At 43.0% G+C, this 23,066-nt stretch overlaps 1 protein-coding gene across 1 annotated transcript in view; it reads left to right on the top strand.

The window, feature by feature from the left end:
• LOC131285669 (uncharacterized) overlaps positions 1-22,730 on the top strand; it is a 37,269-nt gene extending 14,539 nt beyond the window's left edge. The window contains exons 3-8 of the mRNA XM_058314527.1: positions 9,762-10,089; positions 11,505-11,641; positions 18,164-18,302; positions 19,864-20,234; positions 21,488-21,650; positions 22,458-22,730. Of these exons, the coding sequence (XP_058170510.1) occupies positions 9,762-10,089; positions 11,505-11,641; positions 18,164-18,302; positions 19,864-20,234; positions 21,488-21,650; positions 22,458-22,730 (1,411 nt within the window). The remainder of the gene's footprint in view (positions 1-9,761; positions 10,090-11,504; positions 11,642-18,163; positions 18,303-19,863; positions 20,235-21,487; positions 21,651-22,457) is intronic.
• The last annotated feature ends 336 nt before the right edge of the window (positions 22,731-23,066 follow it).

The following is a 23,066-nucleotide window of genomic DNA, read 5'->3' as shown; positions in this document are numbered from 1 at the left end:
TTGTAAGCGTGCCAACACATCGATTTAGCATCATCTTTGTCCATGTATCGACCGTTCAAGTTAGAGGCGTGACAGCTCCTATACCACCAGGCGCCTTCGTATACCGCTGCACAGTTTGCTCCATTCTCATCGTTGTCTCTGTCCTTGGTGGTGAACTTAGCTCCTTCGTGGTGCTTTAGAGAGTCTCCCGCTGTGCCGTCGTAGGTGCCCAGTTTCGCCAATGAATATTGCTCCATTTCACTTCCGATTTTGAATATCCCGTTATAGCGAGCATATTTGTACAATCCGGTGAAATCTTTCATCTCGACCAACAGCTCGTACGATCTCTGGGATGTCAGATTGTGAAGAAGTTCTAAACCAATCCAGTACTCTTGATAGACGGAACCGAATCCGTTTTTATATTCCGCCCAGGTTCGGTAGAAGTCGAGAGTACCGTCGAAGCGGTGCTGGATTACAAGCCAGCCGCCTCCGAAACTGTTCTGTTCACAAAACACCTCAAACGGTTTATCGTTTTCACTCACTTGTATCGAATAGACCCCGGATGAGTTGAATGGGGCTTCCTTACAAGAACGGTAAGGTCCTTTGCGGCGAGCATCTTGCAATGCAAGGAGCAATTGTGCGTTCGATAAGTTCAACTTTGGTGCAAGTTGAGCTATTTCTTTCCGCATCTGTTCGTGGCTAGCACATGCTGTTTGTTGGGCTAGAATTTTCTGGGAATTGGCCTGCAAAGTGGTTGAATTATGTGCAACATCACGATCGTGTCGAGTGATGGCCCAATGCAAGGTTTCGATCGTGTCCTCAAGTTTGGCAATTTTTTCCATAAGCTCTTCATCACGTTCTTTCAGTCCGAACTCCATGGCGTGCAGCTTGTACTGAAGGTAGTCCAGCTTGGACAGCACTACCTCGTATCCATATCCAGTAGTAGATTGTTCCGTAGAGTTATTAGTTGAAACACTTTCTTCACTTGACGAAACTGTGCCGATTAAAATAAAAGTGCAGCACAATATCCCCGTTTGCAAATGGAACAACATTTTGCTCTTCGAGAACTGCACAAAATCACACACTATCCAATGTCTGTTTCTGAAACTTGTGCGAGAAGTTGAGTCGTTGGACCTCCTTTTATATGACCAAGACGTGGAGAAGCGTGAGAATATCGCTGCTTTGTTTTGTGAAGCAGATGAAATAAACAACGTTGATCACGCAGTTTAATTGATCATGATCATAAATGATATTATTCACTCCATAATACTCCTGATGTCCATCAGTCCGAGCAGCAATAATAATTAATTAAGATAGTCATCCTTCACCTAATGGATTGTTTGCGAGGGAATGAGGAACGACAACAATTAATGAAGACTATGTTTGTCTTCAAGGAAGGATCATAACCGTTGAGACAGATTTAATATGTCCGGCGCCTCTGTTCGCTTTTAATTGGCCATAACTCTTATTCCTCATATATGTATTTTTTTCAATTCCCAACCAGTTCTATTCAGTTTTATTTGGCTCTTTCAGCTTACGAAATGTTTCTTTTTCTTTACCTTCTTTTTAAAGTTCTTGAGAGGCTTAAAATTTGCTGTCGATAATAAAGATTGACAGTCAAACTTGTTATGTTGTTAGAACAATGTAAGAAGTTGTATCTTGGAGAAATTGTAAATGCGAGGATTAGAAACATAATCTTAAGAATCAAATTTCGCGTAAAATATATTGAGTGATAACTAAACTATTGCCGGTTTATGCCTGTTCATAAACAGATTGGTAGATTGAGGTTGCAGAACTTATGCAGACTGTACGAGTACTTTTGTTAGAATTCAACTTATGCATGCGTATAAAAATATGTAACATTGATAGTCCGATGATGAAAGACGTCAAGCGAGGACCACAAGAGCTCGGAAGAGATTACTAACGCTCTGAACATTAAGATGCATTTGCATATCCGTTCCCGTGCCGAAGCAACCCAGCTTCTAATATTGATGTGACGAGTGCTTGGCTTTCGGATCGTAGTTGGACATAATTTATGAAACTACCAAAAGCTTTTCCTTTTATAGCCTGAGAGGGTTACTTCGAACGTTTTCAAGAGTGAACAGCATTGGATCGAGTATTTAAAACGTAAATGATAATTGTTCGTATTTCTACCGCTGATTGTAATTCTAATGATTTCTATGTAAATGTAAAGCATGTTTTATTTTTTTACCATTTGTTCAAACTAAAAATATCAAACTTAATTACAAGCTACGTGTAATCAGCAAAGATTTCGCAAAGTTCGTGAGTTGATTTCTGAAAACGTTGCTTCATCCTAAAGTTGGCAATAACACATTTTATAATATTTGAACCCAAAATAACTGGAAAGAGCTTAGCTATCACCTTCATCAACTTGCTTAACATCCGAAGTGTCTTGTAGCTTATGTATCTCTAAATACTGAATTATTGGGTATTAATGCACAGGTCGTCGTATCTCGCATCAGCACGCCAGCAAAATAACCATCAAACAAATGGCACTGGTGTTCAAAAGCGCCTTCCCCCGGAGGCCGGATAGGGAGCAACACAAAGACGCCTGGATGGTCTTCTTCCAGCCCTATCCCTCGTTTAAGACACCAGTTCGTCCCGATCGTCCTTGATTGCGTCATCAATGCTCGCTAATCCTGTGTACACAGCCACTGGGTTCGGTACCACCGTTTCGTGTCGGTATGCTATCCGCAGGGATGGTAGCTGATTTGATTGTGAAATTAATAAATTGATTGCTTAGCATACCGTCCCGGCGTGTTGCTGTCACTGGCCCTCTCTAATCCTCTTCGCCGGTAACGCGGAGCGTTGATGATCGAACGGCTGCTAATTCTAGTTTATGCGCGAGATCGCGTGCTGATTTACAAGTCCATAAATTTATGCACCCGCTGGCTGCCGACGTTTGTTTCGACGGTGTGGTGCATCCGTTTTAGGAAGCGGCCGCAGGATGCACCACACCGGTTACATCCTTGCGCACTGCAGACGGCAGGCCACTGGTACGGGTTGCCGTGTTGTGCTATAAGGCGAGCGATAACGCGAACGCCTTGTTGTTTGCGCTGGCAGGGAATTAATGGGTGTTTGATTATTATTATTTCTTATCCATTAGCTCTCAAGTATGCACTCGGGCGCATTGTGCTGTCGGATAGGTTGCTCGAAAGTATCAACCCATTCAACCCAGCACGTGAGATTTAATGTTCGAAATAATTTAACCAACAAACTTAATGAATGATAATCGTAGGAACGATAACAAAGTATTGTACATTTCATCATCTTCATCACCAATTTAGAAAAGAATGTTTTCCAGAAGTTGAGAAAGAATTGCTTTTATTGAAACTATTTTTTCATTTGTTTTATGTTTTCCGTTTATGTTTACAGAACAACTTCAAAGGGTTTAAATAATTCAACCGAACCAAAGAGGCATATTTGTGGTAATTTTAAAAATATTTGGAAAGGTTTTTTTGTTTCCGAAGTTTAAGAATTTTATATATTACAAACTAGTTTGGTAGAATGGGTTCTTTTACTTTATCTCAAATTTCAATTGGATTTGTATTCATTTTCTGTCACATAACGTTATGGGAGTTGACCTCTAATAAAGTGTCTTCTTAGTATAAATATCTTCATTTCAATTTCGATGTAGTTTCACTGTAAATTTGTATATTTTATTTTATAGTAGTGTTACACAATGGCAATTGAAAATTGCTTTCATAAAGTTTAACTCTTGAGTGGTAGAAATTAGTTATTAATTTAAATTGCGTTTGATTTGGCTTAAATTTCCCCGCTGCATAACCCTGACTGGACATCATGAACCTGTTCGCGATAGAAATGATGTGATGTATCGAGGAAAACGGGTTAGTGGTATAGTGTTTTTTTTTCAATTTTTTCCAAAGGAGCTCGAGTCAAAGGGTACGGCCCCTTTCGAAAGCAGAGGGCACTTTGCTGGTGGTCATGGTGGTGATGGACGTGTACGGCGATAAACTACGGGTGCGTGTTCCCTTTTGAAGCGGTTTGCCTCTGCCGACGGATGTTGCGTGTGTGTGTGTGCAGTGGATTAGCTGAGGTATCGGCGTTAAAACAACTTTGTCGGTACAGTGTAGGCTCAGGCATGGGCACCAATGATGATGAGTGAAGCCGCACGGTCGAGCCGGGACACTGGTCACTGGCCACTTATGGCTAATGCACTCGCTTTAATTCACAATCACAAACGCATACACCTCCGTTGCCCTTGTCAGCCATGGTGGTTGGTTTTGACAGGCTGCACGGGATGAGATTATCGATCAATGATTAACAAGCAGGCTGGGAAAACACTGTTCCCGAAGCACAGGAATCCAATTTTCAGATGCTTCCGATGGTTCGGCAGGTCAAAAGTGTGGTTCCGATCATGTTGGTGTAGGGTGTGCACATCTTTTATGGCGATGAAAACATAGTTTGTAATTGAGGGACAGAGGATTTTTCTCACATAATATGATAATTGTATAGTAATATTTATAAAATAAATTGATTCCAAAGTTGGAGTCAGTTACTCTGATAGTGTTTAGGTCTTAAATAAATGTTAGCAACATTTTAAGATTAATTCTTTGTAGTATAAGTACTTGAGGTATACTTATCTCTGGACTTGGTTGTTGATAGAACTTAAGTAAATCATAAAACAATTGCTTAACCGTGAAACGTTTTTGAAACTCATATGAAACTCAAACCCATAAAATCGTGAATCCCAGTGTGTGATTCATATTCAATTCATCGACCATCTGGTTCGGCTGGAAACATGATGTGCTGCCTTTGATTTGATGAAAGCATCCACCAACATCCTTCATCGGATGGATGGAGCGGAACAGGATCCAGGGCCGTGCACGTATAATAGACCTCGTCCATAAAGGGGGCCATGGGGCAGTCAAGGCCGTGACTGGCCCGCTAGCCTTCTGGGATGCAGTGTTCGGCTGTGCTCGTTCCTGGTATCCCCTAATCGATCACTTCCTTCTCGGTGCACGCGGTGCACTCCACCATCTCCTATCCCGCACGGGTTGGTATGCCTTCGCCATTCGTTGGCTGATTTTGTTCAAATATCAATTTAATTAATTCATAAATAATAAATCAAACCCATTCAAATCGGTAGAACCGCACCGGATGGTCCGATGTGGGATTCAAGCAAGCATATCGCTTCGTTGTGGGGATGGTTTTGCCGGTCATCGCCGGTCGACATTCGTCAAACATCGGGCCTAATCCGAAAGGAGGGAAGGATGGTTTGGGTTCACCCCGATCGATGTCAATCTGCTGGCGCAGCTGATGCGAGATGCATTCGAAAGTGATTCGCTCCCAAAAGTGAATGTATAAGTACATCTGGGCCGGATAATTGGACCGAATGGCTTTCCCGTGCAGCGTGGACCTAGGTGTTTGATTTGGGTGAAAACCCCTATGCAGCCCCCATGAAGGTCAGGTGGCGCATTTGGCGTGCTGCTTGTAAAGCGTGTGATTGATCGAAAATTGCATTTCTGCGTGCAGATCACAATGGGGGAGGTCGTTGCCGCTGCTAATGAAAACTGGCATCCGGTGTATGTTTGTTCGAATTTAAATCGATTCGGTGGGTGAAATTACTTATGGCAGCGTGATTCAATTAAATCCACTGATGAAATGTGCTAATTCATGGTTGACACCTTTTCGGTTGGAGGATTTGTTGGCTTTTTTTTCCTGTTTCCGTTTCTATGAATGTGTTGCAGTAATTGCAATCATTGCACGGCCCACGTTTGAATCTGTTTTTGCCGTGTTTGTTGGATAATTCAATATTTATTTACAGCCGTTTTCGAATTAGCAGGTAGAATATTGTGCAGTGTTTAATAATTTTTTTAACACTTTCGTTACTCTTTGTTTAATTATAAATCCGATTTATCATGGAATTACCATCCAAATTTTTTATTTCAAAATCGTTACATGGTATTCAATTTGTTTATAATTAAGCATTTCTGGTTTACCGTAATATTCCTGTTTAAGATTTTACTTCGAATCGAAGGTACTTTTGATTGAAAACTAATTACATTTATTGAAAACATTTCTGATCAAATTAATAACTAAAATTGATTGGAAATTATTGAAACATTTGATTGCATTCATGTTCCATTGATGCAGAAACGCGTTGATGAACGTTTATGTCGCATTAGTGTTGGCGTGTAGATTGTTCTCAAAATTACTGTTTCTTGCAGTGTCCGGCGGCCCCTAGAACCACCCCTACCATTACAGCTAATCGTTGTTTAACATCATTATCGCACCGAATACTTCCCCCGGGTCCTTCCCGACGGCAATCTCTTCCACGGTCAAGATGGCCGATGTCCGCGCTAACGAACGTTGGATGAATTTTATATTGAATTTAATGGCCTTTCCTATGACAGGCGGAGACGCAAGCAGTGGTGTGAGTGCGAGTGTGTGGGGCGATAATGCACAACATGTGGCCCGGCAGTCAGCATCCTGGTGCTCCGGTTGCATTGCATTACGCAGCCCGCGGTTCATCGGCACGGTCCGGGCAAGGACACACAGACAAACACTTTGGCGGCGTGTTGTGCTACAATTGCTAATTGTGCATGTTCGCACATTCCTTGCCCGTGCGGCCAAGAGCATGGCACTCGACGGTGAAGGAGTTCGCCCCGATGGGCGAAGTCAAGTGTCAATATGTGCCGCGACACGCTAGATAATTAAATAGAAGTGCTCGGCCAACGGTGGGAACTTCAAGGAGCCACTTAGGGCTTCCATCCCCCCTCCTTCCCATTCGCCTGTTTGCCGGGTGAGGAAGGAATGGACTCGTCCTGAACGCATCCCTAGACCCAACTTACAAACGCCCTGCCGCACGGGATCAATCTGGATCGCCCGATAGCGCCACGGTGGCTGCAAGGCTGAGATAATGCGTGCAATTAACCATTTATGGGCGTTTAATGATGATGGAATGGGTTCCCACTAGCGAGTTGTACTCTTTTCCCAACTACCCATTTGAATGCTATAAACTCGAGTTGAGCGGGTTATAGCCGGCTATCTGCAAATAATAGCCGGCAGCGACAACTCCCCGCGATAGCAGCGTCTTCGCGGGCTATTTCAGTGGTGAGCGCGCGAGAACCCCAGTGCCTTGAGTTACTTTTCCTCGCGGTGTATTTGTTTCTTTCACTCCGACGCTTGGCTGTGACGTCACAGCCCGTGCGCCGAATAAATACGATGAACGAAAATTATTTTTGCTTGGTTTTCATTTTATTTACCATTTTTTTGGTGAACACACAAGATTTACGATCTCTATCAAATGCAGTGATGATCATGATTCGAGTCTGGAATGTAAAATAAAAAAAGGATAAATAATAATTTGCCTTAAAGAATCGTAATCGAGTTGATATTATTGCTAATTATGTGTTAATTCATCTTTTAGGTATAAGAATCTTATGTTGATTTTTCTTATCTAATATTATATTATCACATAGACTCGATTTTTTGTAATAAAACTGTTGCATTAAGTTAAGAATCAAATTAATATTAAAAACTGTTAAGTTTTCAAAGCTATTACCTCAAATGTTTTAAATAATAGAATATCAGCTTACCAGATGATCTTTCCGTTTACCAGTTATGCTACTGGCGGTGTTGTTGAAAGCAGTAGACATCAGCATCATGCATTGAAGTGGAGGACGTTTGATGAATTCCGGGTTATCTAAAATGTTTCAATAATTTTAGTGAATATATAAAATCGGAAATACACTTTCCCGTATCCTACGGCATATGTATGGTATTATTCCAATACGTCTTTTAGAAGATGACTTACCTAAATAATTTCCGGAAATATTCCGATGTACTGTAATGTCGCCGAAGATGCTTTTCATGAAACTGAAGCCAACCAAGGAAGTAAAACTAGAGAAAATTAAACACATCGTGCCACTTGAAGTGTAGCTAGAACAAAAGAATGATAACATTAAACCAAAGCTTATTAACTAACTATTAAGAATAAAACAATTTCATTACTTATTTTATTTACCTACTTGATTCCGAAAGGTTACTTCTGATGCAAGCAACCATGTACCTGTTTCCTCTGTTGTTAAAAAACGTTACATTTCGTACATGTTAATGTTGACTGCAAGTTGATACAAACGCCTTCGTTATGAGAAAAATACAGGACGAACAAAACAGATGCAGATGCAGCTGAAATTCAAAATAAGCAGAGCAATAGGATTAATATATGGGACGACGGCTTCGAATCGTTTTTTGTCTCTTGATTAATCTCACCTGTTATTCGGTAAAGCCGTACCTCTAGCACTACGGAAGCATACATCTGCAAAAAAGCTGTTCAATCGAATGCAGCTGGAAAAGTAGATTCATATTACATTAATTTGCTGCAAACTGAACTGCTATTGATAAGCAGTATTGGTTTCACACTCCGCCACATTGCTTTTTTAATTGTTTGAAACAGCGAGAGCAATATACTCACCCACTAGTATAGTTTTTCCGTCTGATCACCAAACGCACCAAACCAAAATCCGGCTGGATGGCCACTAAACGCAATTCCTTTTTTGCGTTGCTAGTAATAAAGATGCGCAACGACATTAGCTGTAAAAACACCATAATGATCAAATTGCTAATGTTATAAGATCTAGCAAACATACACATCACAACTCACCTGCATATTTCAAGAAGTTTCTTCGGTGCGTTATCCAACGCAACGATGCCTATGTCCATGTATACCGGGCAGGATACGTGCAAGTGTTCTGAGTCGAAACCAGACCGCCGGAATGATAATCACGCTGCTTGCACAGAATATAAACCTTACACCAGATGCGCTGCTGACATCACAGAACACAATGTGATATGGGGAAATCCATCGCGGATAAAGAACTCTTTCCTTTCAACTTACCTGACTGTTTACGATGCGGGATTATGCATTGATGCATGCCTAAACCGATGGCGATTTGAATCGAATGCTATACTGAAGTAAATCCGTCGTGACTGAATGAAGTGCAATTGATGAAACCAAAATAAATCATCAGTAAAGATGCAGCTTGCGTTCGTAATACTGCAAGAACAAAATACAACACCAGAAATCATAAAATAATTCGGATGACACACTTTCACTTCATTGCTTACCAGATTGTTTACATCTCGCCTGGTGCGGTTTCGTCACGATGATGTAGTTGCAAACTGCGGCTAAATTACGTTGCAAACTGCTCTGAATCGTAGGTTGATCGATTTAGGGTTGATTGAAGATAAGAAATATTGTCCTGTAGCAGCTGAAATGTAAAATAACATGTAATTATCAGCGAAAAACTTTAGCGAACTTACCGTGCTGCTTTGTTTACTTCGATGTGTCATGCGTTACTCTGCGTGTGAGATGCGCTGTGCGAACGGGAAAAACACCCACACGCACATCGTCGCGCTCCTTCGATCGCACAAAAAGGACGCTCCTTTGCTATCGCGGCATCTGCGGCGGGCTATGTTCGAGAGCGGGATCGAAAAATTTGGCTAAGTCCGCGAGCGACGGGTCTCCGCCACTATCGCGGCATCTGCGGATGGCAATCATCGAGAGTGGCATCGCAAAAATCGGCTAAGTCCGAGAGAGCTGGTTTTTTTTGTATGGAGTTTTCTCTGGCATGCTCAATTTTCAAATGGAACCCATCCCAGGCTGGTTGGGTTGTTTTACGAGTTCCACCATCGACAAGGCCATTCGCGGCGTTCTTCCAGTGCCAGTGGCAGCGGCTTGTTATAATTTGTTCGCTCTCTTCATTTTTTTCCTGTTCGTTTCTTACTTTTGGCAGAAAAATCCACACCTCCTGCCGGGAGCACTGCTGCCGAAAGAAGAAGTTTAACCGCTCGATCGATCCGGCCGCCCTCGAGAATGTGGTGGTTTCGTCGCTGACATCATCGCCTTCATCATCGTTATCATCGTCCTCGTCCGCGTCAGCAGCGAACGCAGCATCCCGGCAGCGGTTCAACAGTGTCACCGTCACGTCATCGGCTCATCGGTCACCATCGGTCCAACCCAACAGGGTGCAATCGGTGGAATCAGCGCACCACCGGACGACCGATCCACCTTCACCGGGAACCGTTCGTGACCGTACGTCGTGCAGCAACGGAGACATCAATGTAACTATCACGAAAATCGTTAATGCAATTTTTACTAATGACGATAGCTTCCGTCAAGCTTTACTAATGACGTGCCCTTTTTTGTTGAGCATAAAACTTATGACCTATGAGTTTAGTTTAAGGATGATTTCATTTCTGTTTCGTTTTCATCGTAAATATCATGAGTTAATTAATAATAATTTTTATGTTATGAGAAGGATGCAAAAGAATGGGACCTCGGGCGATCGTTCCATAGTAACTTGTTCTCTGTCAAAGAAGTGATACTATGGTTAACGGATGAAAAATGTCGTTTAAGAAATCTCAATCGTTCTCCATTTCAATGAAACAGTGGACTTATTGAATGTTCTCTCAGTGTGTGAAGTCGTCGATTCCGTTTAGACAAAAATTCTCATGCCATTTTATATTCGTGCACGTGTGAAAAAAAAACAGAAAAACTTAAACGAAAGCATGTTTGAATGAAGATTGACATTCGAGTATTCGTTTTTCTACACATTTTCCAAAACTTCTAAGAATAATGAAGTAAATTTAAAGAGTTCCAATAATCTTAGTTCAACTAATTTGCTGCGTTAAAGTCTGTCAAACGAACACGAGTTGTCACCAGATGAACAAAATGCAAAAGGATAGCGCAGGATGAAAGTGACCAAATATTTAAATTGACTACTTTTTGTGTTAAACTCATAGCCGCCATGTTAAACGTGGCTTATTTTTTCTCTTTTATTTTTAATTTTCCAGAAAATTATTTTTTTAGATCTTGTATCTCCAAAGTCCACAATAAGAACGTTTTTATTTGTAATTAAATTTTATATAAACGAACTACAACACGCAGAATTTCCAGTTCACTCTACTTTCTTTCCCTTCATCTCAATATTCCTTCTTTTTATGCCATTTTATACTCCATAACGGAATTAAGGTTTCTTAAACATCGCGTTTTACTTCGAAGTTCTTTGAATCAAAAGTATTGTGAAAAAAAAAAATACTGACCACACACTGAAGTTGAGTCCTAAACAACAGTTTTCTAGTCAGCTTAGTGATTTCAACAGCTGAGTAGTTCAACTATCTTTGTACATCGTTTCTTATATTTTTTCATTACTTCAAGCTGAAAGCCACCCGTTGTATCAACTTTCATGGAATCTCTGATCTACGGGAACTTTTATCCTAGCCCGAAAAAATTCACTATCCTACAATACTGGCGCAAAGTGAATCACCAAAATACATACACACACTAAAAAGAAAGGTGAAAACACAGACAAACTGTACACGGGAATGCTAATTTATATTCTCGGCCACGCTTTAGGTGCTGTAGAAGCGCAAGAGGTGCCATTGCAGGCAACTAACAAAATAAAAACGAAGGTATATCCATGGTATTTTGAGCTCCGGTTCTCTATTGCTTCCTTTCCTATTTTTTTTATTTGCAGCAAATTTCAATTTCCAACAATCGGACGATAATTCCCTGGCTGTACCGGGTCGGTTTAATTGAAACGAAGCATCCACTCTGCGTTGGCGCCTTAATCCATCCGAGTTTAATATTAACAACTGCAGTCTGCGTTATAAAGTAAGTACCATTTTATGAGCACCGAGTAAGCGGGAGGGGGGAGGGAGAAGGGTTTGCGGTTGTCCGGTGTACACAAAGGTGTAGTGCAGCAGTGTACCGGTGGCATTGCAGGAGCGGTCCATTTCCGTCGGTTTTCCGGCCAGCGTGCCGGGTAGTTGGGTACATCGTTGCAAAACGGTTATGAAGATTTTTGCCACTTGAAGCCAGGTTGGAATGTGAGGGTAATTTTTCACTCGCCGGAACGCTGCACCAGCATCGGTGTACGACGGTGGCTGACCGACCTGGTGCCATACGAGTTGTTGTTGTGTTCGGTGCCGGTTTTGCTGCCAGGATGAGGAGGAAATCGTAGGAAATTAAACTGTTATTGCAACAACCGTCCGGCTTGTGGACACTTTCACTGGCCGGAAGCATGCAGATGCGTCCGGCAGATGGTGTATGTATTGTTGTTTGAAGGGCTCTTTTCATATCGGCATGCAGATGATTTTGTGATGTTGGTTGCTGCTGATTTTGCTTTCAGAAGTAAGAAATATTTGAATTCTATTACGGTATGTTTGATTAAGTTTCGTTATAAACAAACTATTTTAAAATGATATTTCTGATCCATTTCGTTCTCAACCAATTACACTCTACTTTCTATTCTTTCTTGCGACACAACGGAGCTAAACTCGGAACCCGTTGCGACGATGCCGAGCGCTATGCCGGATGACGGTGTTCCCAGTAATGGGTTACATCGCACACGATGCCTATGGGGATGCTGGGTGCTACCTTTTCCGGGAAATATGCTCGACAGCAAGCTGGCAAGCTTATCCTTTTCTGCTCGCAAAAGCGAAGTAAAAGCGGTACATCGTTGCAGGACCGTTTGCAATTCTGAATCCGAGAAGTGGCAATGTACCGTGACATAGCTCGAAGGGAGCTGGAGCCACTCCTTTTTTTTATTCCCTTTACCAAATAAGACACCAACGAGTGCCTCGGGTGGTTCTAGTACGCGGGAGAAAGCGTGCAACAGTACCGAGGACCGATTTTAAAACCACATAATCGTACATAATGAAATGGACACGCTGGTCCGGACGCTGCAAAAGGGCACCGAACCTCCCGGGAGTGGAGAGATTGTAACGTCGTTCGGAAGGAACTACAAAAGGACCGAACGCGGCCACATTGTGGGAAATGAGCCGACGGCAAAACAGAGGCTCGAACCTTGCAGACAGTCCAGGGCAGTCTGGACGACATTGGTACAAGGATGTCCTCAACAGCACTTGGCTCGAATGGTACCAGGAATGATTGCGGCTCTTTCGAGTCAAAGCATGTTCCGTTGCTGATGTGAGGATGTGATTCCGATCCGAGAATACGGTGTGGATGTTACATTAACGTATCCCTCAGCCATATGTCGGCCAGAGTCAGGATTTAGAATGTTTGATGGTGTGCCCGGTTTAAGTGAGCAGGGAGTTATGGGTGGAGGCAGCTGAAATTGAACTGCGACGGAAATGAAATCAACGGAAGATGCATTTCCCGCCAGGTCATAATTATTTCTACGTGGAGTGGTTCATGTATCACGTAGGGGATTTTATGAGGATTTCGCAGAAGATGTTTGATAATAGTAAGCAAGCTGAGGAATTTATTACCTGTTTTCTGCATCTTCATACATTTTACTCAAAATGTTCCGACTGGAGGAAGATAATTCTTATACCGTTAAAAAAAGTTAAATTCCTGAAGCGAGAAGTTAACAAAAGTTATTTGTACAATCGATCCAGCATGGGGTCGCAGTACAGAGCTCTCGTGAATCTTAAGCTACTATATTTTTATTTGCGCAGAGTTGTGAGAGTTACTGTAAGGACACTGAAAGTATCATTAAACACAGCTAGCATTTATTTTAACTAAATATTCAGTGTGATAGTACCCCTTTGTTCACGATTCGATGATGAGTAAATTTTCCGGACCACGAGTTAAAATTCTGCCACAAACAGTAATAGATAGCAACGGTCAGCATTTTAAATACATATCAAGTAAAATAATAGCAAGAAAACATAATAAAGGGAAAACATAGAAAATAGAAGCAGCAAACCGTGTAAGCAATATTTTATAATTGAAATGTAAGTCTACATCCTTGAAATAAATTATAAACACACCTTAAATAAATAATAAAATCAACGAAATCACATGGTCATTGATAAGAATCGTAATGATGTAGTAAAACAACAGTTTCATTTTGAGGTTAATCCAAGTATAGTACAACGCAACAAAAACACGATAAAAGTAAAACGATGAGACTTCATATTGAACGTGTGGAAGGGCACATTTGTGAACCGACAAGCACCCAAACCTGACTAGATAAACGTACAAACAAAGCGCGGAAGGAGTCGTTTTTCTGCGTACCGTGAATTGTTGATTGTCCTCTTCCTCTGTCCACGGCCGGGGAAGCGGTTCCGTGGTTGAGGTTGGTCAGAACTGGTCCGAGAGAGCGAGAAAAATAGCGAAAAGAACCCATGCACCCAAGAACTCCTTAAAATATTTCCCCGAGTGGGTTAAACTTTGGTGCGCGATGATAGAGCGTTGAAACTTTTTTAATTATAGCGTGTAATCGAGGAAGTTGGTTCGTTCCCCGGTTGTGTTAGAATGCTGTTTGCATCTATCTACTTGCTCTTTCCCCTCGCACCAGGAATCCCAAAATTCCTCTCGCGCTTTTTCCTCCCGTGGGATTTCTTTTGTGTCGTTTGTAAGAACGCCTTGCCTGGTTAAGTTGCCGTTGCCCTGGGACTTCCGTGCTCCTGCCTGGGTTTGTATACTTGCGTTCGCCCTCTCCCGGTCGTTCCGGTGGGTTAAACTTGCGCCACTCGTAGCCGCTCTGGTCAAGTGTGTAATATGCTTTTTAAGGGAGCCACTTGAGGCAATAAAAGTCACTTGTGAGCACTTACGTAGACTAACGTCGAAGCCAACGGATGGTAACGGATATGAAACGGTTAGTTTTCATTTTTATCTTCCCAAGCGGGAAAAAGAAATTCATAGTTCGAAGATTTTTTGTTTTCTCACAGAGATTTACAACACGCCCATCCTAAGAACTTAATTTTCATTTTGCACCATCATTTCACTCGGTGAGGATTATTTAAGACAGCAAAAACCATGGCTTTGTTTTCAAAGTACGGGCATTGGGGAAACAAAGCATTAATTTATGCTCATGTGTACAAGCTGGCCAACGGGAACTTTGCAAATTAGTTTTCCAAACGCCATTTTCCACATTCACGCAGCAAAAAAAAAAAGCAAATCCCACTTACTTCCGAGTCGCATTCCGACACTCCACCCATGTGAACATGATGAAATTAGTGTAATAGAGCTATAGAGGGTCATAATGATTTTACTGCTCGCTTCGGCAGTTTTTGTACCGCACGCCAAAAACCCCAAAGGCAACCACCAGCGCCACCACTTACACACATTAATTAAACAAAGGGCGCACGGAGGACCCCATCCATCCATCTCCTTCGGTTTCCCGTCGGATAGCTGCTCGATGAAATGAATGTACCGTGTGACAGGACCACATCAAGCTCACGGCCCCCTCCCTCCCCACACAACCGCAAAACCGAGTTTTTCCTCGGGCGATAAGATCCGCTATCCGGCATGAGACTTTTCCGGGGCAGAAAAATGGAATCCCTTGCCGGGCCGCCGAATCCAATGTCCAACGTCCGGCTGGCGTGAACGTTGGGTCCGGTTGCAAATCTGTCAGCCGTCACCGTCCGCCGGCGGCGGGGAAGAGTGCAGGGAAGAACATGAAACTCTTTTTCCTATTTGTATTTATTCACGACCCACACACCCTTCCCACCGCAGTGTGCGTCGGAGGGTGGATGTTTATTTTCGTTTGTTTGGTTACAATGGTTGCGCTAAAAGGAAAATTTATATCCGTCATTTTTCTTCCCATTTCCCCAGCGCGTGGTGGGCGCGCTCCTTACTCGGGTCTGGACTGCATCCTTCATGTGGCGTTGACTTTGTTGTCGGGGCTTTTTTCTGTATCTTCTTTTGTGTCGCCCGTCGGCCCGTGTTCGCTCAAACGCCCGCACCCGCTCCTACCGGTGCCCGAAAGTGAGGTTATGAGTGAGAGCAGGGGTTTCCTTCGAACGACAAAGGAGAGTGGTCGGGGGGGTATTTGGTAGCAAAACCGCCAAAACCCGAGCCCATACTCGAACCGAAGACAAATGAAAGCTGCTTTTACTAATGATTGATTAAAAGTAATATACTTGTTTCCCTAACCTAACCCTCACGCGTTTGCGCCTCCACGTTACACACGCCGGTGGTGGATTTTGTGCCGTTTTGCCGGTATTTGCTTTCGTCACTCGAGTGGAAAACCGGCGGGAAAACGGTCGTCCAGGATGGGGGAAGGCATTCGGTGTTTCGGAATTTATCCGGCCAGCTTAGCATTCGTTCGTTCGTTTTCGTTCATTTCGCCCAAACTTGAACGACTACTTGGTTTCGTGAGGTTCGTTGACTCGTTCCCCACACCCTTCCCTCTCCTGCCACCCCGCCAGCCATCGTTGTGTCGTTTGTGCCTGCCAGGAAATGAGTTTTTCACGAGTACACGGGTGGAAATCCTTTTTCTGATTAGACGAGCGCGCGCGCTTTCGGTGATGTTTTCCTTCCATTTCCATTTCCACCGGACCATCCGGCCGGCCGCCGGGGAGGCCGCCATCCATCCCGCCCGGGCTGGTCTTACAATTTAGAGCTCTTTTGTCTTCATTGCGGGCCACTCCGACCCCTCCGGAGTGCTCCGGCTCGTTACTCATTAGTTTCGTTTTCGCGTCGAGAGATAGAGAGATGAGTAATGATTGTGCTAAGTCCTTATCGCTCATGCCTTGTGCGTTGTTTAGCGTCGGCCTGTGTGTGTGCGCACACTTTTTTACCTCTCCCTTCCTCATACTTCTTGTGAATTGCCTTCCCTAGTCGGGGGTTTCCGTCCGCCTTGTTACGAGTTTCCCTGGTTTCGGTGACGAATTGTGCGATTTTGTTCTGGTGTTTTTGGTGCACGATGAGTCTCGTGGATGAGCTTTGTTCGGGCGGGAAAACGAACGATGCTCGGCTCGACCGTGCGTATCGCAATCAGTTTCCATCTGCGGAACCGGCAATATTTCAACGCAAAGACCCGGGCGGCTTTGTCGTGAGAAAATTGAAAGTATTTGGATTAGTACCGGCATGACGTCGCTCGCTGATGGAGATCATCTTCCAGAGTTAAAAATGCAGAACGCGGGATTATTTGATGTCCTATCTATCTTTTTTTTCTCACCATCGGAAGCTTCATTCTCGTCATCCGAAGGTATTATCCGTGGAAATCAAGCCTGGCTGATAAGGGGCCCTTGTATAAGACATAGGTTTTCAGTATGAGATCGTATATTTCAATTAGATCTTCTTGTGCAACACACAGGCGTACACCACGATTGTTTACCGAACGATCCAATCTTCCCGCAACATCCATCCTCCCCATTCGAATTGGGCATATTGATGAACATTTATCGCCGGATAAACATGGTCCCAAGTGGTCGTGTTTGCCAGGGTGTAAAATGAACGAAAACCCATCGAAAGCATCCGCGATCCGGAACCGATGTACCGAATGATTTGCCGGCGTATTTGGGAGTACCATGTGTGTGTGTGTGTGTGTGTGGGGGGGTGGGGGGGGGGGGGGGGGGGGGGTAGAGTTTTCATCTAATCGGTACCGGAAACGCGAGCGCTTTTGAAGTGCTAATGAAAGGTATACATTAGTCACAAATGAGCACGTGTTTTGCAGGTTGTTAGTTTGTTTAGGCCAAAGTGGGTTGGTGAGATGGGAAAGGGGAGCAGGTTCTGTTTAGAGGGATCGAAAATTTACGTGTGTAAAACCAATGCTCTCTACATGAACCGAGTTTGGTTGCCTTTATTCGTTAGAGTGATTTTTAATTTTTCATTTCATGTACAACCTTAGACTGCTTTTTAACGGAAAATGTTGCTGCTCTTTCAGATGAAATTTTTAGGAGTTAAATTACTTACTTTTTAAACCGATTATTTCTTTAATTTCTTTTGATGCGTTTCCTAGGTCCTGTTTTATGGACCAAGAACCAAAAATTCCATGAGAATCTTCATTTCACAGATGGGTTTCGTTCAATGTTAGATTAAAACTTTATCTACATTGACAATAAACAAACTTAAATAAGGACGGATTTTTTTATAAATAAAGTAAATTATTTCCATTCCATTTTAAGTCCGACAGTTTAAAAGAAGGAAAGGTATCATCAGTAAAAATCGAAGCAAAATGATTTAAAATTAATTATTTAAATTTGCTTAACGATGGTTTGCACAATTTCAAGCACAAAAACCCATGTTCGAACTGATTATAAATTGAACAACAGTTTTTCTCCGATTCCTGATTCATTCCCACTACCGATCAAATCATCAGACATCTTATCAACAAAACGCAGCAACCACTGCCGTTGCCTCTCGAGGCAATTGAATTTACTTTACATGCTATTTACTCGGAACTGATACATTCATAGAATTGTGTAATTAAATTTTCAGCAAGAAGCCGGAAGAGCTGCTCGTCTGGAACGGAGCCGGAAACGATGGAGCAGAATCGCAGGACGTCGGACGCCCGGTGAGACGGATCATCCTGCCGGAGCAGTTCGCCACCACCTTCCAGCGGCTGGAGAACAATGTTGTAGGTAACAATACGATACAAAGTGCTACAGCAAGTGCAGTACCGCTGCACTGTGGTATGTCTTTGGGAAAGTCGAGTACTCCGGAACGCGACAGGAGTATGCGGCAGCGATGACAGATGACAGCTCTCATTTAGCAGGGCTTTTAAGTGAAGAACGTGGGCCGAAGATTATGGATCGAGAAGGAAAAAGAAAGGGAAATCTCCTTTGGCTTGCTAAACATTCCCGCAATGCCGGAGGCTCGTTAGGGCCGGTTGACAAATGATTGTTTCTTTTGGATGGGCAGCTATGCTCGGCTTCCCTTGGATCTTCGTTTGATGTTCCGGCTCCGGCTGCGTGTACCGATGAAGGATATGCGAGAGGATTGTGCGGAATGTGTTTTATGCGAGCGTGAATGTGGACGAACGAGTACTTCCGAGTGACATGTCTTCAGTGACAGTTGCCTGTCTGCCCCATCTCCTCTGCCTGCGCTCCGTACGAATGTGGCAAATCAGAAGTTGTTGTTCTAAAACCTCTTGTTTCTCCCTTTGACTACAATGGTCTGTTTGGCAAGCGCACGTAGGGTCCTTTGAAAGGATCGCCTGTTTTTCCAAGCGACCAGTACCGTAATCCGGAAGCATTCCGTGCCGGATTTCTTCCTTTTTGTTCGATGACAAGTTGTTGTGAGCGGAAGTGCAATATCAATAAACACCCGGCCACACTGCATTCTCCGGTGGTATGAGAGGCGCCCTTTACCTCACAGTGCCTGCCTGGCACTCGTTTCGAAACGGGCAGATGGAATCCGATGCGAAACACGTTTGCAAACGATTCTTTCATTTCCGCTCTTTCGAACCGGGAAGCGAAAGATGAAATTAATTGCTACATTCAAGCGATATTCATGGGAAAGCATGGTGAGATAAGTGTTGGGGAGGGGGTGGACAAGATTGTTTTGTTATGTTTAGTTTAAATAAGCTTCGAAATAAGTTGTTGCTCTCACCAGTTTCATACAAAAATTTAGTTAGCATAAAATCAAATGCTCTGAAGCAATCTTTTGACTATGGTCATGAATTCAACACATATTGGCTATACTTTTACTACAACCCCTTGCATTTTTATTTGTTACTTATAAGCTCTTATTGCCTTTACTATACGATATGATGATGATTTTATAGAAGAAACCTTAGTAGCTTTTTTTCGCATCTTCAGTACTTACAGTTGTATTTGTATACTAAGTGGTTATTAACCACTAAGTATTTTTTTAAATTTAAACATCATTCAAAGGATTCGAATCCAATGAGCTCAAGTGGTAGCTTACTATGAATATACAAATGACAGCTTTATGATTGGCAACAATGATGAAATTTTCGTCACAGTGCCAAATGTTCGTTCAGTTAATGAATATTGAATTTTCCGGCATTTTGTTCGATGTGCAGATGTTTTCGCAGAAGCCCCCATAAAGGTAATACATCGACGACACGACACGACTGCAGTAATGTTGCAGTGATGAGCGATGAAAATGAATCGAGATGACTGCGACCGGCCGGTGAACAGCAGGTACTAAAATAAATTATGAACAATTCACAGGCTCTGTTGCTGCTGCTCGAGGGTTTGGGCTCGTACCCGAAAGACAAACAACCACCGACGGCACCTGGCCGGCACGGGTCGACCAATGTTCCAATTCCGATTGGCACCGGGGCGCTGCGATCGTGGACGGTGAGCGTGCGGGGCGATACGACGGGAGGAGGAGAACCGGAATGGCGACGGCGGAACTCCGCCAAGATGGAACTTTTCCGAGCGCGGCGGAAATGGACACCGGTGCCGGCATCTATTTGCTTATCATCAATTATAGACCAGGCCATGCCGGATCCGGCGGCGTCGTTCAGCTCCACTGTCTGCCGCATCGTTTCGCTCCACCGGCGGAAGCTACCCGATGAAGGCGGACGAACCGGGGATGCGTAAGTATGAGCGTGGTTGCGGGTGGTTTCCCTTTCCGTTGGCTGGCGGAGATGGAAAGTTTCTTCGTTTGTTTTTCGGTTGAAATTTTGAGGTTTCCCCACGGTGGTGGGGTTTCTCGGGTTTGACTTTGCAATTAGACCGGATCCCCGTGTGTTGGTGCGAGATGCCAACGTATCCCTCATTAGCGTGTACTTTCTATGACTTTCGAATCGTTAATAAGTGGAACCAGACATGAGCAGAAAAACTCTTGCTCCGATGAATTTTGACTGCTTCGCTTTCGAATTGTGTTGGTTGTTTATCTTTGAGAGTTAATTTACATAACTAAATGTTCGCAGATATGGATTCATTAAACTTCTCACAGAACGTAACCGTAGTTCTTCCATGTCAAGACGATTATATTAGAATTTTGAGACGATCGGTATTTGACATAATTCCTTCATGCGAGAGATTTAACAAATTACAATTTAATCCTATTACAATTAAATTTTACAATTTTAATCCTACACATTTACATGTTTTACGAGTCTAAGCGATTTTTTCTACAAACAGTTATTCACCAAATGATTGTTTGTACTGTTCTGTATAAATACAAATATGGATAAAATAGAGCAATCTTACTGGAAACAAGTATTTAACTAACCGGGAAACCGGGAACATAAAGAGGATTTTTACCAACAGCTAAAATACACCGTCTTTCGGTCACAGTAACTGTCAAGATCATTTTTACACAATGCTTTGCGTAGTATTCACGTGGTATAAATTTGCTATAAACAGTCGACTCAGAACGAGAAACAAAATCATTAGCTTAAACTATGTGAGCTATCTCACCTCATAATTCAAGCTAAATAATGTTTGATTGGTTTGATATCTTTCTACTTAAATAACCATTTATAAGACGTGTAACTTTTCTTCAAATTGGATAAATCACCAAACGACTTTAAATACCTACCCATGATGAGAATTTTGGTCAATTCTTAGCTTCATACAAGACGGAACGGCACGCTTGCTCAGGGTTTCCCGGTCATTTCCAGTCCAAAAAATACTTCGCTAAAGCATTCGTTGCGGTTGAGTTTGGTGGCGGTCATGTTTGACTAAAATCTGAATTAAATAATTCCATCGAAAGAACATCGTTTATTCAATTATCACATCTATCTCTTTCCCGGTTGGTTTCCATTACCGTTTGCCGGACCATCGCCTTCGTTTCGATCGCTGCATCGCGTCGTGGGATTTCGTGTGCCCTGGCCACCATCAGCCCTCCGCCAGCCATGCTGCCCGCCCCTGGTACTAATTACGTTACGACAAATATTAGCATTTTTCCGGCCACCGAGTGCCGGCCCGAGCACCAGGAGTATCTGCAACACGATGGAAATCTGTGCGCCGGCTACGGGTTGGTCCGAAACCGTAGCATCGATGTGGTAAGTTGTCGACCAGAATATCCGCACACACAGTGCCACTGTGCCAGCGGAGTAGGACGGACCGGGAACAGGACAAATGTGTTTGTTTTAAGGATTTTTCCTACTCCATTCCCCGTTCCTGGCTGGAGCTTTTGTGGCCGATGCAACGACATGGCCCGGTTCCAATGTGCAGTGCGGTTTTGGGGTTTGGGTTAGCATTTTTCCTTCCCAGCGTATGGCAGCTTAATTGGAACTATGTGTGAGAAATGCACCGCAAACCATGGGTTTTCTTATTCCAAGTCCCTCGGTACGTAACCTATTGGATGGCTGCATTGGTTTTGTCAATGTACAGATTGTTGAAACAATTGAATGTACCAATATCTTTGCTACAATAGTTAATTGATTGTGATGGTTGGTTACTTGAAACATAACCTTATTAGGCACTTTCTCTTGCTTCAAAGCGGATGATAATAATGAGTTTTCTCGCGTTAAATGTTCAAACATGACCTAGCGTTCACAAATTAAAGCTGTGGTAGCTTGGCGTCGTTTAATTTGGTATTATTTTCTTTTGTTTAGTATCATTTTTATATTTTGGTTAGCATTTTTTTATTTTATTGACACTATCGTTTTTTATTCAAACTTTTATTTACAATTAACAAAGTTACATTAAATTTGGTTTTGAATGAGTCCAATAACAATCAAGCGATATTTTAGAATTTAAACCATGGTTAATTTTAAATTATTTAAAATAATATTGATAACTAAGCTCTTGTCAGATTGTAATTAACATATCCTCGTTTTTTCTTCTTGTTTGCAAACACTTCACAGGAGTATAGCGGTTCACCACTGATTTGCGACGTGCCACAGCCCGATGGTAGAGTGTTTCGCACCGTGCGCGGATTGCTCACGTGGTCCACCGACATCAATCATGCGCCACATCTCTTCACCAACCTGACCACCTACCGGCCGTGGATCGAACGTGAAATCGAACGGCTCGAGGCGACAGCGGAACCGCAACGGGCAACGTCCCCATCGGAACCTATTATCCTGCGATCCGTGCCGTACGCGCCACCGCGTGTCCCGAGTGTTCTGTACGGGTGACATGGGTGTGCTCCGACCAACTCCCGGTAACCCACGCAGTGATTGATTTCGAGGGCATTTAGGGATAATCGATTAGGTTTACTTGCCACCTGAGGAGCAGCAATAAAATTGCACACTTTTGCTTAAGAATGGAAAATGGAAAACGGTTCGTCATTGTGTCGGAAGAGCGTGTGTATGGAAAAGAACCATCCCAACCCTGGTTCGAAATGTTCGAAAGAAATCACATTGTATAACAAATTTCGATCGAGAAGAATGTAAGAAAAATCACAAAAAAAAGGCGGTAGAAATTGAATAGGTTAGTAAAAATGCGGTAGCATAAATTTTTAAGGCACCGAC

Source organism: Anopheles ziemanni, chromosome 3, assembly GCF_943734765.1.
Source record: "Anopheles ziemanni chromosome 3, idAnoZiCoDA_A2_x.2, whole genome shotgun sequence".
NCBI classification, from domain to species: Eukaryota; Metazoa; Arthropoda; class Insecta; order Diptera; family Culicidae; genus Anopheles; species Anopheles ziemanni.
The sequence above is the reverse complement of the archived record's forward strand: the minus strand, read 5'-3'. Positions and strand labels throughout refer to the sequence as shown.